The following is a 13678-nucleotide window of genomic DNA, read 5'->3' as shown; positions in this document are numbered from 1 at the left end:
CAGAAAAGATGCTTGAAATGATTTTAATTTTTTAAAATTTACTCAAAATTTTACTCAAAAGCAGAGACATTACTTTGCCAACAAAGGTCCATCTAGTCAAGCCTATGGTTTTTCCTGTGGTCATGTATGGATGTGAGAGTTGGACTGTGAAGAAGGCTGAGCACCAAAGAATTGATGCTTTTGTGTTTTGTTTTTTGTTTTGTTTTTTTTTTTAAACTTTACAATATTTATTGGTTTTGCCAAATATCGAAATGAATCCGCCACAGGTATACATGTGGTGTTGGAGAAGACTCTTGAGAGTCCCTTGGACTGCAACAAGATCCAACCAGTCCATTCTGAAGGAGATTGGACCTGGGATTCCTTTGGAGGGAATGATGCTGAAGCTGAAACTCCAGTACTTTGGCCACCTGATGCGAAGAGTTGACTCATTGGAAAAGACTGTGATGCTGGGAGGGATTGGGGGCAGGAGGAGAAGGGGACGCCAGAGGATGAGAAGGCTGGATGGCATCACTGACTCGATGGACTTGAGTCTGAGTGAACTCCGGGAGTTTGTGTTGGACAGGGAGGCCTGGTGTGCTGCGATTCATGGGGTCGCAAAGAGTCAGACACGACTGAGTGACTGAACTGAACTGAACTGAACTGAAGGCTAGATTTATGACCCAGGATGTGATCTATCCTGGAGAGTGTTGCGTGTGCACTTGAGAAAAAGGTGAAATTCATTGTTTTTGGGTGCGATGTCCTATAGATATCAATTAGGTCTAACTGGTCCATTGTATCATTTAAAGTTTGCATTTCCTTGCTAATTTTCTGTTTGGTAGATCTATCCATAGGTGTGAGTGGGGTATTAAAGGCTCCCACTTTTATTGTGTTACTTTTAATTTCCCCTTTCACACTTGTCAACATTTGCCTTACATATTGTGGTGCCTCTATGTTGGGTGCATATATATTTATAATTTGTATATCTTCTTGGATTGATCCTTTGATCAATATGTAGTGTCCTTCTTTGTCTGTTTTCACAGACTTTATTGCAAAGTCTATTTTATCTGATACGAATATTGCTACTCCTGCTTTCTTTTGGTCTCCATTTGCATGAAATATCTTTTTCCAGCCCTTCACTGTAAGTCTTTGTGTGTCCCTTGGTTTGAGGTGGGTCCCTTGTAGACAGCATATATAGGGGTCTTGGTTTTGTATCCATTCAGCCTATCTTTGTCTTTTGGTTGGGGCATTCAACCCCCATTTACATGTAAGGTAATTTTTTTTTTTTTTGACTTAGCAGTAGCAATGAGACCGGATGCAGATGATCTTAGTTTTTTTTATTTTTTTTTATTTTTAAATTTTACATAATTGTATTAGTTTTGCCAAATATCAAAATGAATCCACCACAGGTATACATGTGTTCCCCATCCTGAACCCTCCTCCCTCCTCCGTCCCCGTACCATCCCTCTGGGTCGTCCCAGTGCACCAGCCCTAAGCATCCAGTATCGTGCATTGAACCTGGACTGGCAACTCGTTTCATACATGATATTTTACAACATGTAAGGTAATTATTGATAATTATGATCCCATTGCCATTTACTTTGTTCTTTTGAGTTCAAGTTTATATACCTTTTCTGTGTTTCCTGTCTAGAGAAGATCCTTTAGCATTTGTTGAAGAGCTGGTTTGGTAGTGCTGAATTCTCTCAGCTTTTGCTTGTCTGTAAAGCTTTTGATTTCTCCTTCATATTTGATGAGATCCTTGCTGGGTATAGTAATCTGGGTTGTAGGTTTTTCTCTTTCATCACTTTAAGTATGTCCTGCCATTTTCTTCTGGCCTGAAGAGTTTCTATTGAAAGATAAGCTGCTATCCTTATGGGGATCCCCTTGTGTGTTATTTGTTTCTTTTCCCTTGCTGCTTTTAATATTTGCTTTTAGTGTTTGACCTCTGTTAATTTGATTAATATGTGTCTTCTGGTGTTTCACCTTGGGTTTATCCTGTTTAGGACTCTTTGGGTTTCTTGGACTTTGGTGGCTATTTCCTTCCCCATTTTATGGAAGTTATCGACTATTATCTCCTTGAGTATTTTCTAATGGCCTTTCTTTTTGTCTTCTTCTGGGACTCCTATGATTCAAATGTTGGGGCATTTAACATTGTCCAGGAGGTCTCTGAGGTTGTCCTCATTTCTTTTAATTCTTTTTTCTTTTTTCCTCTCTGCTTCACTTATTTCCACAATTCTCTCTTCCACCTCACTTATCCTATCTTCTGCCTCAGTCATTCTACTGTTGGTTCCCTCCAGAGTGTTTTTGATCTCAGTTCTTGCATTATTCATTATTGATTGACTCTTTTTTATTTCTTCTAGGTCCTTGTTAAACATTTCTTGAATCTTCTCAATCCTTGTCTCTAATCTATTTATCTGTAACTCCATCTTATTTTCAAGATTTTGGATCATCTTTACTATCATTATTCTGAATTCTTTTTCAGGTAGACTACCTATCTCCTCCTCTTTTGTTTGGTTTGGTGGGCATTTATCATGTTCCTTTACCTGCTGAATATTTTTCTGCCTTTTCATTTTGTTTAGATTCTGTGTTTGGTATGGCCTCTCTTTAGGCTGGAAGTTTGTGGTTCCTCTTTATTGTGGAGCTTGCTCCCTGTCGGTGGGGTTGGACTTGTGGCTTGTCAAGATTTCCTGGTTAGAGGAGCTTGCATCTGTGTTCTGGTGGTTGGAGCTGGATCTCTTCTCTATGGAGTGCAATGAAGTGTCCAGTAGTGAGTTTTGGGGTGTCTATGGGCTTGGCATGGCTTTGGGCAGCATGTATTTTAATGCTCAGGGCTGTGTTCCTGCATTGCTGGAAAATTAGTGTGGTATGTCTTGCTCGGGAACTTGTTGGCTCTTTGGCAGAGCTTGGTTTCGGTGTAGGTATGGATGCTTTTGGATGAGCTCTTGTCTATTAATGTTCCCTGGAATCAGGAGTTCTGTGGTGTTCTCAAATTTTGGATTTAAGCCTCTGGTTTTCAGTCTTATTCTTACAGTAGCCTCTAGACTTCTCCATCCATACAGCACAGATGATAAAACATCTAGGTTAATGGTGAAAAAACTCTCCACAGTGAGGGAGACCCAGAGAGGTTCACAGAGTTACATGGAGAAAAGAAGAGAGAGAGGAGGGAAATAGAGGTGACCAGGAGAAGAAGAGGGGGAGTCAAAAGGGGAGAGAGCAGTCTAGCCAGTAACCAATTCCCTATGTGCTCTCTGCAGCCCAGAACACCCAGAGAGATTCACAGAGTTAAGTAGAGAAGAGAAGGGGGAGAGAGGAGGTAGATGTGACCTGAGGGAGAAAGGGGAGAGTCAAAAGAGGAGAGAGCAATCAAGCTAGTAATCACACCCCTAAGTGAAAATGGATATTGAAGATTAGATTCTTAAAGGTACAAAATTGAAAGCAAATACCAAAAAGCAAACATTAAAAATCTAGAGTAGAGGTTCAGTCAATTCAGTTCAGTTCAGTCACTCAGTCAGGTCCGACTCTTTGCGACCCCATGGACTGCAGCACGACAGGCCTCCCTGTCCATCGCCAACTCCCAGAGTTGACTCAAACTCATATCTACTGAGTCAAGTGATGCCATCCAGTCATCTCATCCTCTGTCGTCCCCTTCTCCTCCTGCCTTCATTCTTTCCCAGCATCAGGGTCTTTTCCAATGAGTCAGTTCTTCATATCAGGTGGCCAAAGTACTGGAGTTCACCTTCAGCATCAGTCCTTCCAATGAACACCCAGGACTGATTTCCTTTAGGATGGACTGGTTGGATCTCCTTGCAGTCCAAGGGACTCTCAAGAGTCTTCTCCAATACCACAGTTCAAAAGCATCAGCTCCCTCAGATTGTCCTCAGGGTATTCAGGCCCGGTCCTTACCCTAAGTATGCAGCCCACACCTCCCTGTCCAGCCCCTGCTTGCTGGTGGCAGACAAGAGTGTCTGGACTACTTCTCCACTGGGAGTTGCAGTTAGGCACGGATTCTGTGGGGTTTTTTTTTTCTTCTTCTTCTTCTTTTTTTGGCTATGTTGCCCTCTGGTTATGTTGGAGACTCCAAAACTCCCCACAGACCCGCTGATGAGAGGGTTTCCTGCTGTTTGTAAACTTCTCCTCCTTCACAACTCCCTCCCCAGGATGAGTCTCCATCCCTAACTCTTTTGTCTCTTTTTGTCTTTTCTATTTTGTCCTACCTCCTTTCAAAGAGAATGGGCTGCCCTTCTGGGTACCTGGTGTCCTCCATCAGCATTCAGAAGTTGCTTTGTGGAAGTTGCTCAGCATTCAAATGATCTTTTGATGAATTTGTGGGGGAGAAAGTGCATTTTCTTTAGTTGCCAATTTAAATTCAGTTTTTAGCTTTTGGTAAATTTTATTTTATCTTTATTTTTTGGCCACACCACAGAGCATGTAAGATCTTAGTTCTCCCACCAGGAATCAAACCCTCACCCCCTGCATTGGAAACATGGACTCTTAACCACTGAACCACCAGGGAAGTCCCAGCTTCAGTTTTTAGCCTACTGTTACTTCTTCAATGGAAAGGTGATGGTTTTAGCCCCTAAAACCATCTGGAGGGTACAAATTTTAAAATCACTTGAAGAAACTCAGAGGGCTGTACAACTACAAAGTTCTGGGCTCTGAAAAGTGCTAATTTCTTCCTATTTTTTCAGAAACAGCTTTGAAGTCACTTCAGGAAAATAAGCCTCCATCGTTAGGTAAGTCACCTCATTCACAATCTCACTTTATCTAAAAGTGAGATTTTAGAATTCAGGATTGTTTTAATTAGAAAACACATCATGCTGAGCAGTAGGAATGCAAAGATACAGAAGACCTCACCTCTGCTGTCATACAGGTGGGCAACAGTAAGACATTGAAAGCTACAATGAGGCAATGTTTATGCCAGAAATCAGTAAATACACACAAACATGAGAGAGTGAACTTCCTCTTGGAATCTGAATAGGCTGAATTTTAGATGGTCCTAAAACCAGGGTTGGCAAACCATGGCTTCCAAAGCAAATCCAGCCCACCATGTGCTTTTGTAGATCCTTCGATCCTTGGGTCGGGAAGATCCCCTGGAGAAGGAAATGGCAACCCACTCCAGTACTCTTGCCTGGAAAATTCCGTGGACAGAGGAGCCTTATAGGCTATAGTCCATGGAGTCGCAAAGAGTCGGATACAACTGAGCGACTTTACGTCACTTCTTCACAAGCTAAGAATGGTATTTGCATTTTTAAATGGCTAGGAAGATCAAAAGAATACTTTACAGGGACTTCCTTGGTTTTTGAGTAGCTAAGACTCCATGCTGTCAATGCAGGGGGCTAGGGTTCAATCCCTAGGCTGGGAACTAGATCCCACACGTCACAACTAAGACCCAACTGAAAGTCACTCAGTCATGTCCAACTCTTTGCAGCCCCATGGACTATATAGTCCATGGAATTCTCCAGGCCATAATACTGGAGTAGGTAGCTGATCCCTTCTCCAGGGGATCTTTCTGACGCAGGAATCGAACCTGGGTCTCCCGCATTGCAGGTGGATTCTTTACCAACTGAGCTATCAGGGAAACCCCAAGATCCAATACAGCCGATAAATAATTTTTTTAAAAAAAGAAATATTTTATGGCCTATGAAAATCATGTGAAATTCAAATTTAACTACATATTAATATAAATAAACTTATTTGTACACAGCATAGTCATTTGCTTATATATTATATTACCTATGACTGCTTCTGCCCCACAAGGGCAGACATGAGTAATTGCAACAAACTATATTGTGCATAAAACAGAAAATCTTCACTATCTGCTCCTTTGCAGAGGGGATTTTTAAAAAGTTTGCTAGTCCTGGCCAAAAAGGATTTTTGAATTTGTGATTTTCAACATTATCTTCTCTTGATATCCCCAGTATCTTTAAAAATAACTCTGGTTCAAGGTAATTGTAGACTGGGGGCTGGTTTGAAAAGTGAAGACATAATCCCCCTACCAAAAATCTAACTGCTTCTATTGATACACAAATATGTTAAATGTCCTACAGTTATGATCTAAATTCAAAAGTAAGCTAATGATCTGTTAGAGAGGACATTTGGCAATGCTTTAAGGAATAGTACCAGCCTCAAAGTTGATATTTAATTTAATGTTTTAACTAAACTAGCATCAGAGAGTTCCTTGTCTAAAAATCTTTCTCTTGGGGACTTCCCTGATGGTTCAGTGGTTAAGACTTCACCTTAAGGCAGGAGATGCAGGTTCGATCCCCACATACTTTAATGGCCAAAAAAACAAAACATAACACAGAAGCAATATTGTAATAAATTCATTAAAGACTTCATAAAAGTGGTCCACATTAAAAAAAAATCCTTAAAAAAAACCTTAACTCTTGGCAACATGACATCACCTGTATACTAACATTTTTTCCCCAGAGCCCCTGCTCTCCTGTTTAATCTGCAAAATGAATGGTTGGTTGGCCATTTTTCATGCTGTATACTTATCCTGGAAGGCTCACTTGGAGTCTTACTGGCTATTTACATGCCAAGGACTCTCCAGGAGACATCTTCAGCATTTGCCTGAACTTCAGATACTCATATCCTGTTGCCACCTGGATACGTTTTCAGAAGTTCCACACACTCACCTCTTCTTTTGTTTTGCCTTTGAGGTCCTAGCTTCCTGACCAGGGATTGAACTCAGGTCCTCAGCACTAAAGCTCATAATCCCAACCACTGGACCACCAGGGAACTCCCTCACCTCTTTATTATCCATGTTGCACTCGAAGTATTTCTTCTCCTGTATGACTTCTCCCTGTTCCAAGGTTGCATCCTAGGACTATGTAACTTTATATACCTTGTCAGAAACTAGGGAATTTGTCTTGAAGGTTTTTTGATGCCCCCAGGAAAGAGCCATTGTCTTTATGTGCCCACCTCTTAACTGCACAGGAATTCAGTTGTCAGAAACGGCCCTGAGATCATGGCCTGACACTTTAATTTTATCTCCAGAACCTCAATAACACCCTTTTCATGTAATCTGGGCCTAGACATTGAGACCCAATTGTTGAACTTGAAACTTCTTGAAATCCCACTCTTTTATAAACAGAAGCTTCAATACTGGCATAGTGGCAAGACCATAACACCCTCCCTTTTCTTCAGGGATAACAAAATGTGAAAACCCAGAACAAACACAGCAGCATTTAGGAGAAGAGGAAGACGAAGAGCCAGGTTAATCTTAGGACATCCAATGTTGGAGTAAACTAACTGAAGTGGACCCTTCCTGTCTGTCCTCTCCCACTCTTCGGGGGAACCTCATCTCTCTCTAACTTTATTTCACCACTATTCATAGTCCCCTGCTGCTGCTGCTGCTAAGTCACTTCAGTCGTGTCTGATTCTTTGCGACCCCATAGACGGCAGCCCACCAGGCTCCGCTGTCCCTGTGATTCTCCAGGCAAGAATACTGGAGTGGGTTGCCATTTCCTTCTCCAATGCATGAAAGTGAAAAGTGAAAGTGAAGTCGCTCAGTCATGTCTGACTCTTAGCGACCCCATGGACTGCAGCCCACCAGGCTCCTCCATCCATGGGATTTTCCAGGCAAGAGTACTGGAGTAGGGTGCCATTGCCTTCTCTGTCATAGTCCCCTAGACATGTTCATAGTCAACCTAGACAGCATATTAAAAAGCAGAGACATTACTTTGCCAACAAAAGTCCATCTAGTCAAAGATATGGTTTTCCCGGTAGTCATGTATGAATGTGAGAGTTGGACTATAAAGAAAGCTGAGCATCAAAGAATTGATGTTTTTGAACTGTGGTGTTGGAGAAGACTCTTGAGAGTCCCTTGGACTTCAAGGAGATCCAACCAGTCCATCCTAAAGGAAATCAGTCCTGAATATTCACTGGAAGGACTGATGGCTGAAGCTGAAACTTCCATCCTTTGGCCGCCTGATACAAAGAACTGACTCATTTGAAAAGACCCTGATGCTGAAGGCAGATTGAAGGCAGGAGAAGAGGACGACAGAATGAGATGGCTGGATGGCATCACCAACTCGGTAGACATGAGTTTGAATAGGCTCTTGGAGTTGGTGATGGACAGGGAAGCCTGGCATGCTGCAGTCCATGCGGTCACAAAGAGTCAGACACGACTGAGTGACTGGACTGAACTGATTCATCGTTCCCAGTTGTCTCATGGAGAATGCCTTCCTCCCTGTCTTATTCCTATTATGTAAGGATAAAGGGGGAAATAAACATTTGGGAAAGCCAGAATTCAGTTCATGGAAAATTAGGAGTATGTCGTATAGAATTTTCTTAGATTTTGCCAATTGTTCAGACAACTTTGATAGTATCAACTCACAGATTAGAAAATTGAGACCTACTGTAGGTAGCTGATTTGCCTCAACTAATGTGGAGGCCAGTTTAACATTAATCTCACTCTCAAGTCTGCTTCAACAGCTCTATTGAAGTATAATTTATGTATCATAAATTTCATTCATTTTAAGTGTACCTGTTAATAACTTTTAGTCAATTTACTGAGTTGTACAAAAATCACCAGTATTCAATTTTACAATCTTTCCATCACCTCCATAAAGATCCTTCTTGTCCATGTGTAACTGTTCCCTGGTCTCTATCCCCCAAGTCCAGGCAGCCATTAGTTTTTTTGTCTCTCTAGATTCTCCTTTTCTGAATATATGGGGTCTTTGTGTCTTTTTTTTTTTTTTACTTACAATAACATTTTTGAGGTTTTGGGGGCTTCCCTGATGGCTCAGTTGGTAAAGAATCCACCTACAATACAGGAGACCCCAGTTCAATTCCTAGGTTGGAAAGATCTGCTGAAGAAGGGATAGGCTACCCACTCCAGTATTCTTGGGCTTCCCTTGTGGCTCAGCTGGTAAAGAATCTGCCTACAATGTGGGAGACCTGGGTTCAGTCCCTAGGTTGGGAAGATCCCCAGGACAAGGGCATGGCAACCCACTCCAGTATTCTGGAGAATTCCATGGACTGTATGTCCATGGGGTCACAAAGAGTTTGACACAACTGAGCAACTTTCCAAAAAAAATGCTTTTGAGATTCATCCATGTTGTTACACGTGTCACTGAACCATTCCTTTTTGTTGCTGAGTAATATTCTATTGAGTGGATATAAAATGTTTGGGTTGCTCATTCATCAGGGAAGGGAAGTTTGAATCATATCTATTCATTGACTGTCTTGAATAACGCTGCCATGCGCACTCTTTGTATAGAGGGTGCAAGTCTTTGTATAGACACATGCCCATTTATCTTGGGTGCATACTTATGAGTTTCCTGTACTTTAATACTTGAGCTCCTATAATGACTTGAGACTATTATGGGGAAGATCCATTACCTGTTTTCTGGGCACTTCTTCTAGTCCCTTGGAAAAGATAGACAAATAATTTCAATAAACAACATTGAGTTGTGATAGAGGCAGCATTTCTTGTTATGGTTCCACAGGGTAGAGGCATGCAACTTGGTTTAGGGACTCACTTGCTATCTTCATCACTATAAACCCAACTTTACACATCCCAGCATACACTGTGGGCAAAAAACTTAGATTCTGGACTCCTTGGAGTCTACTTTAACACCCTATTTCTGGTAAAAAAAAAAAAAAAAAAAGAAGAAGAAGAAGAAGAAGTACACCGGTTCTGTGTCAAGCTCACTTTAATTTGTATTTTGCAGAGCTGGCCCAAGTACAGGAAGAAGATGTCACAAACCTACAAGAAATGAAAGAAGATTTGGAAGGAGAAAAGCCAGGTCTGTCCTCTCTACCTGGAGTGAGTTTGGTGTTGGGTGGTTCTTTATAAACCTCATTTCTTTTTCCCTTTCCTGCTTAAAACAAAGCATCATCTCCCAAATGAATAACCAACTATATTCTTTCTATCCCCTGACTCTTATCACTGAAGATAAACAAGATAAATACAGAAATATATTGAAAAAGAAGTTCTATCAACGCTGGAAGAACTTCTGGCCCAGATTCAGTGAAGATGTTTGTATTGTCACCCAAAGATATGAGACCCTGATCCCATTCTGTAATCCTAAAATGCTGGCTGGGCCATTCCCACACACTGTGGTGCTGCACGGTCCTGCTGGTGTTGGGAAAACCATGCTGGCAAAGAAACTGATGCTGGACTGGACACAGGACAACCTGGCAGAGACCTTCAACTTCGCCTTCTACCTCAGCTGCAAGGGGCTCAACCACAGGGGGACGTGCACCTTTGCAGAGCTGATATCTGCCAACTGGCCACATGTGCAGGACGACATACCGGCGATCCTGGCCCGGGCACAGAAAGTCCTGTTCATCCTCGACAGTTTTGATGAGCTGAAGGTCCCCTCGGGGGCACTCATCCACGACATATGTGGCGACTGGAAGAAGCAGAAGCCGGTGCCCGTCCTCCTGGGGAGTTTACTGAAGAGAAAGATGCTACCCAAGGCCACCTTACTCATCACCACCCGACCGGGAGCCCTGCGGGAGCTGCGGCTCTTAACAGAACAGCCGCTCTTCATAGAGATCGAGGGATTCTTGGAGGAGGACCGGAAGGCGTATTTCCTGAAACACTTTGAAGAGGAGAGTCAGGCCCTGCGAGCTTTCAACTTGATGAAGAACAACGCGGCTCTGTTCCAGCTGGGCTCGGCGCCCTCCGTGTGCTGGATGGTCTGCACCTGCCTGAGACAGCAGATGGAGAGGGGGCAGGACCCCGCCGCCACCTGCAGGACGACCACGGCCCTGTTCCTGCACTTCCTCTGCAGCCGCTTCCCCCCACCGCACAGCGGCGGCCCCAGGCGGGACCTCCAGGCTCCGCTCAAGCCCCTGTGCCTCTTGGCTGCTGAGGGCGTGTGGACACGGAGCTCTGTGTTCGATGGGGAAGACCTCAGGCGACTTGGGGTGGACCCGTCTGCCCTCTGTCCTTTCCTGGACGGGAATATTCTCCAGAAGAGTGAAGATGGCGAGGCCTGCTACTCTTTCATCCATCTCAGCGTCCAGCAGTTTCTGGCCGCCATGTTCTATGTCTTGGAGCCGGAAGAGCAAGAGGAGGAAGGGCTGGGCGGCCACAGGTGGCACGTTGGGGATGTGGGGAAACTGCTGTCCAAGGAGGAAAGGCTGAAGAACCCCAGCCTGACCCACGTCGGGTACTTCCTGTTTGGCCTCTGCAACGAAAGAAGGGCCATGGAGCTGGAGACGACTTTCGGCTGTCTGGTATCAACGGAGATCAAGCGGGAGCTACTGAAATACACATTGATGCCCCATGGGAAGAAATCCTTTTCCATGATGGACACGAAGGAGGTTCTGAGCTGTCTCTACGAGTCTCAGGAGGAGCAGCTTGTGAAAGATGCCATGGCCCAAGTTAAGGAGATGTCCCTGCATTTGAAAAATAAAACGGATGTCGTGCACTCATCATTCTGCCTCAAGCACTGTGGAAACTTGCAGAAACTTTCACTGCAGGTAGAAGAGGGGATATTCCTGGATAATGATACCACACTGGAATCAGGCACTCAGGTTGAAAGGTGAGAACTCATTTTTCACCCAGCTAGTTCTCCTATCTTTTGCTTATTCCATGGTTCATTAAGAAAAAGCCAGTGTGTCTTGCTCCCTCTTGCTTAAGGTCAGTAAGTGGCCTTTTGTGGCCTTGTGTCCTGCCAACCTAACATTCAAGGCAGGAGGTATGATAGCATTAGAAATGGGGACTTTGGAACCAGACCTTCTTTGGAGACCCACCTCCATTTTCCTTTAGCCAAACCATCTTTTGCAAATGTCTCCACCTGTTTCAGTCTGCAGGTTGGCTGTGTAGATTTGGGAAGATGTATAACATGGTGGTCCCATTTGGGGCATGACTTCTAGAAAAGCATTAAAGATGGAGTTAGGAGTTGAATCCAAGTTTCTGAACACCACACCTCACCCATGATCACGGAGACTCTCCTCCCAGGAACTTCACCTGACAGACTTAGATAATGAGATGGCCAGTTATGAATCTTTCTATTTTCAATTTAGGCACAAATAACATCAACTGAGATCATGTGCAGTTTCCAAATACTTCTAACTTGGCACCTAATAGAAACAGGTCACCTTCCATGTTAAGATGAAGATACTGGCTTCAGAAAAGAGTGTTTGGCTGGGATTAGAGCTCAAGTCTATTGGCTTATAAAGTCCTGTGGTCACAATCTAAAATCTCTACCTCACAGTGATGTGTAATACCTGTCAACATACTGATATTCATCTTATCAACTCACCTCTTCCTCCCTTCTACGTTGTTATCTGAAATCTGTGTCTGAAATCTTCATGTATATATGTTGAACTAGAATAAAATGCCCTCATTAGCCCCCTGGTGGAGGTGTCTGTTTTACATATTCCCTTAACATTCTCTCACTTTCCTTCACCACTTGGTGAAGTCATAAGCTTGATTTACTTCCAGGAAGTGTTAGGACCATGATAACTTGACATCAGCATTTCTCTACCTTATGGATCCATTTATATTCATATTCTAATTTTTCTCCTTCTTTCTCTCAAATGTTTTGACAGGCTAGCATATTAATTTATCTAAATCTTTGTTTAGTCACTGAGTTGTGTCTGACTCTTTTGCGATCCCATGGACTATAGCCCACCAGACTCCTCTGTCCATGGGATTTCCCAGGCAAGAATACTGAAGTGGGTTGCCATTTCCTACTCCACGGGATCTTCCTGACACAGGGATTGAACCCAGGACTCCTATATCTTTCCTCTGCTAAAATCCTTCCACTCAAAACCAATCACCAGAACAAAATAACCATTCTTTGAGAAATCTTTGTACATGAATATGCAACCACTTAAAGACTGTATTTTCTCAAAATTTTATGGGCATCATCTTAGGTCAGCAAATGTGGTTATAAATTAGCTTGAATATTATGTATATGGATTTGCCATCAAATATCCAAATAACCTCAGTTGATGTGTACACCTACTCTTAAGTGTTTATCAATGATGTATATTGCTCTCAATCTTTGATCAATGATATGGCTAGAATTTTGACTTATTTTAAGGCTCTGTTAGGTTGACATGTGAGAAGTTCAAGTTCTTTCTCCAGTAATATGTCTTAGATATTGGGCTGTATGATACTTGTGCTAAATAATTAAATCACCCAACTTTTAGAGTTATAATTTCTTATTAGGGCCTCCCAGGTGGCTCAGTAGTAAATAATCCACCTGCCAGTTCAGGGGATGCAGGTTCGATCCCTCGGTCAGGAAGATCCCCTGGAGAAGGGGATGCCAGCCCCGTCCAATATTCTTGCCTGGGAGATCCCATGGACAAGGAGCTGGGCAGGCTACAGTCCATAGGATCACAAAGAGTAGAAGACAATCGAGCAACTAAACAACAATAATGCATAGAGCAACCTGAAACACATTCACGAAGACAGACAAATGCCACTTTTCTCTCCAGCAGTATTTGTTAAGTCCCTCCTTTGTCTCTTTCCCATAGGTCCCAGAATGAGCAACACATGCTCCCTCTCTGGATGGATCTTTGTTCTGTGTTTGACTCAAGCAGGAATCTGCTGTTTCTGGACATCAGTCAGAGCTTCCTCAGTACCTCTTCAGTGAGAATTCTTTGCGAAAAAATAGCCTCTGCTGCATCTAGTCTCCAGAAAGTGGTGTAAGTAGCAGCTAGTCCCTGCATTAAAACTTCCAGGGCATGTCCAAGCTTATCACATTTTGCCCCCTAGGATAGCATTTTA

The 13678-nt window shown here is 43.0% G+C and overlaps 1 protein-coding gene across 4 annotated transcripts in view; it reads left to right on the top strand.

Moving 5' to 3' along the window:
* The window catches only part of LOC129632424 (NACHT, LRR and PYD domains-containing protein 2-like), a 241784-nt gene that overhangs the window by 219905 nt on the left and 8201 nt on the right, over window positions 1-13678 (top strand). For 3 of the 4 annotated variants that reach the window (XM_055554051.1, XM_055554049.1, XM_055554048.1), the window contains exons 4-8: window positions 4665-4709; window positions 7126-7194; window positions 9657-9731; window positions 9881-11480; window positions 13426-13596. In XM_055554051.1, the coding sequence (XP_055410026.1) occupies window positions 4665-4709; window positions 7126-7194; window positions 9657-9731; window positions 9881-11480; window positions 13426-13596 (1960 nt within the window). The remainder of the gene's footprint in view (window positions 1-4664; window positions 4710-7125; window positions 7195-9656; window positions 9732-9880; window positions 11481-13425; window positions 13597-13678) is intronic. The other variant, XM_055554050.1, reaches the window with a different exon arrangement.

Source organism: Bubalus kerabau, chromosome 17, assembly GCF_029407905.1.
Source record: "Bubalus kerabau isolate K-KA32 ecotype Philippines breed swamp buffalo chromosome 17, PCC_UOA_SB_1v2, whole genome shotgun sequence".
Taxonomy (NCBI): Eukaryota; Metazoa; Chordata; class Mammalia; order Artiodactyla; family Bovidae; genus Bubalus; species Bubalus kerabau.
This window is presented reverse-complemented; position numbering and strand designations above follow the sequence as displayed.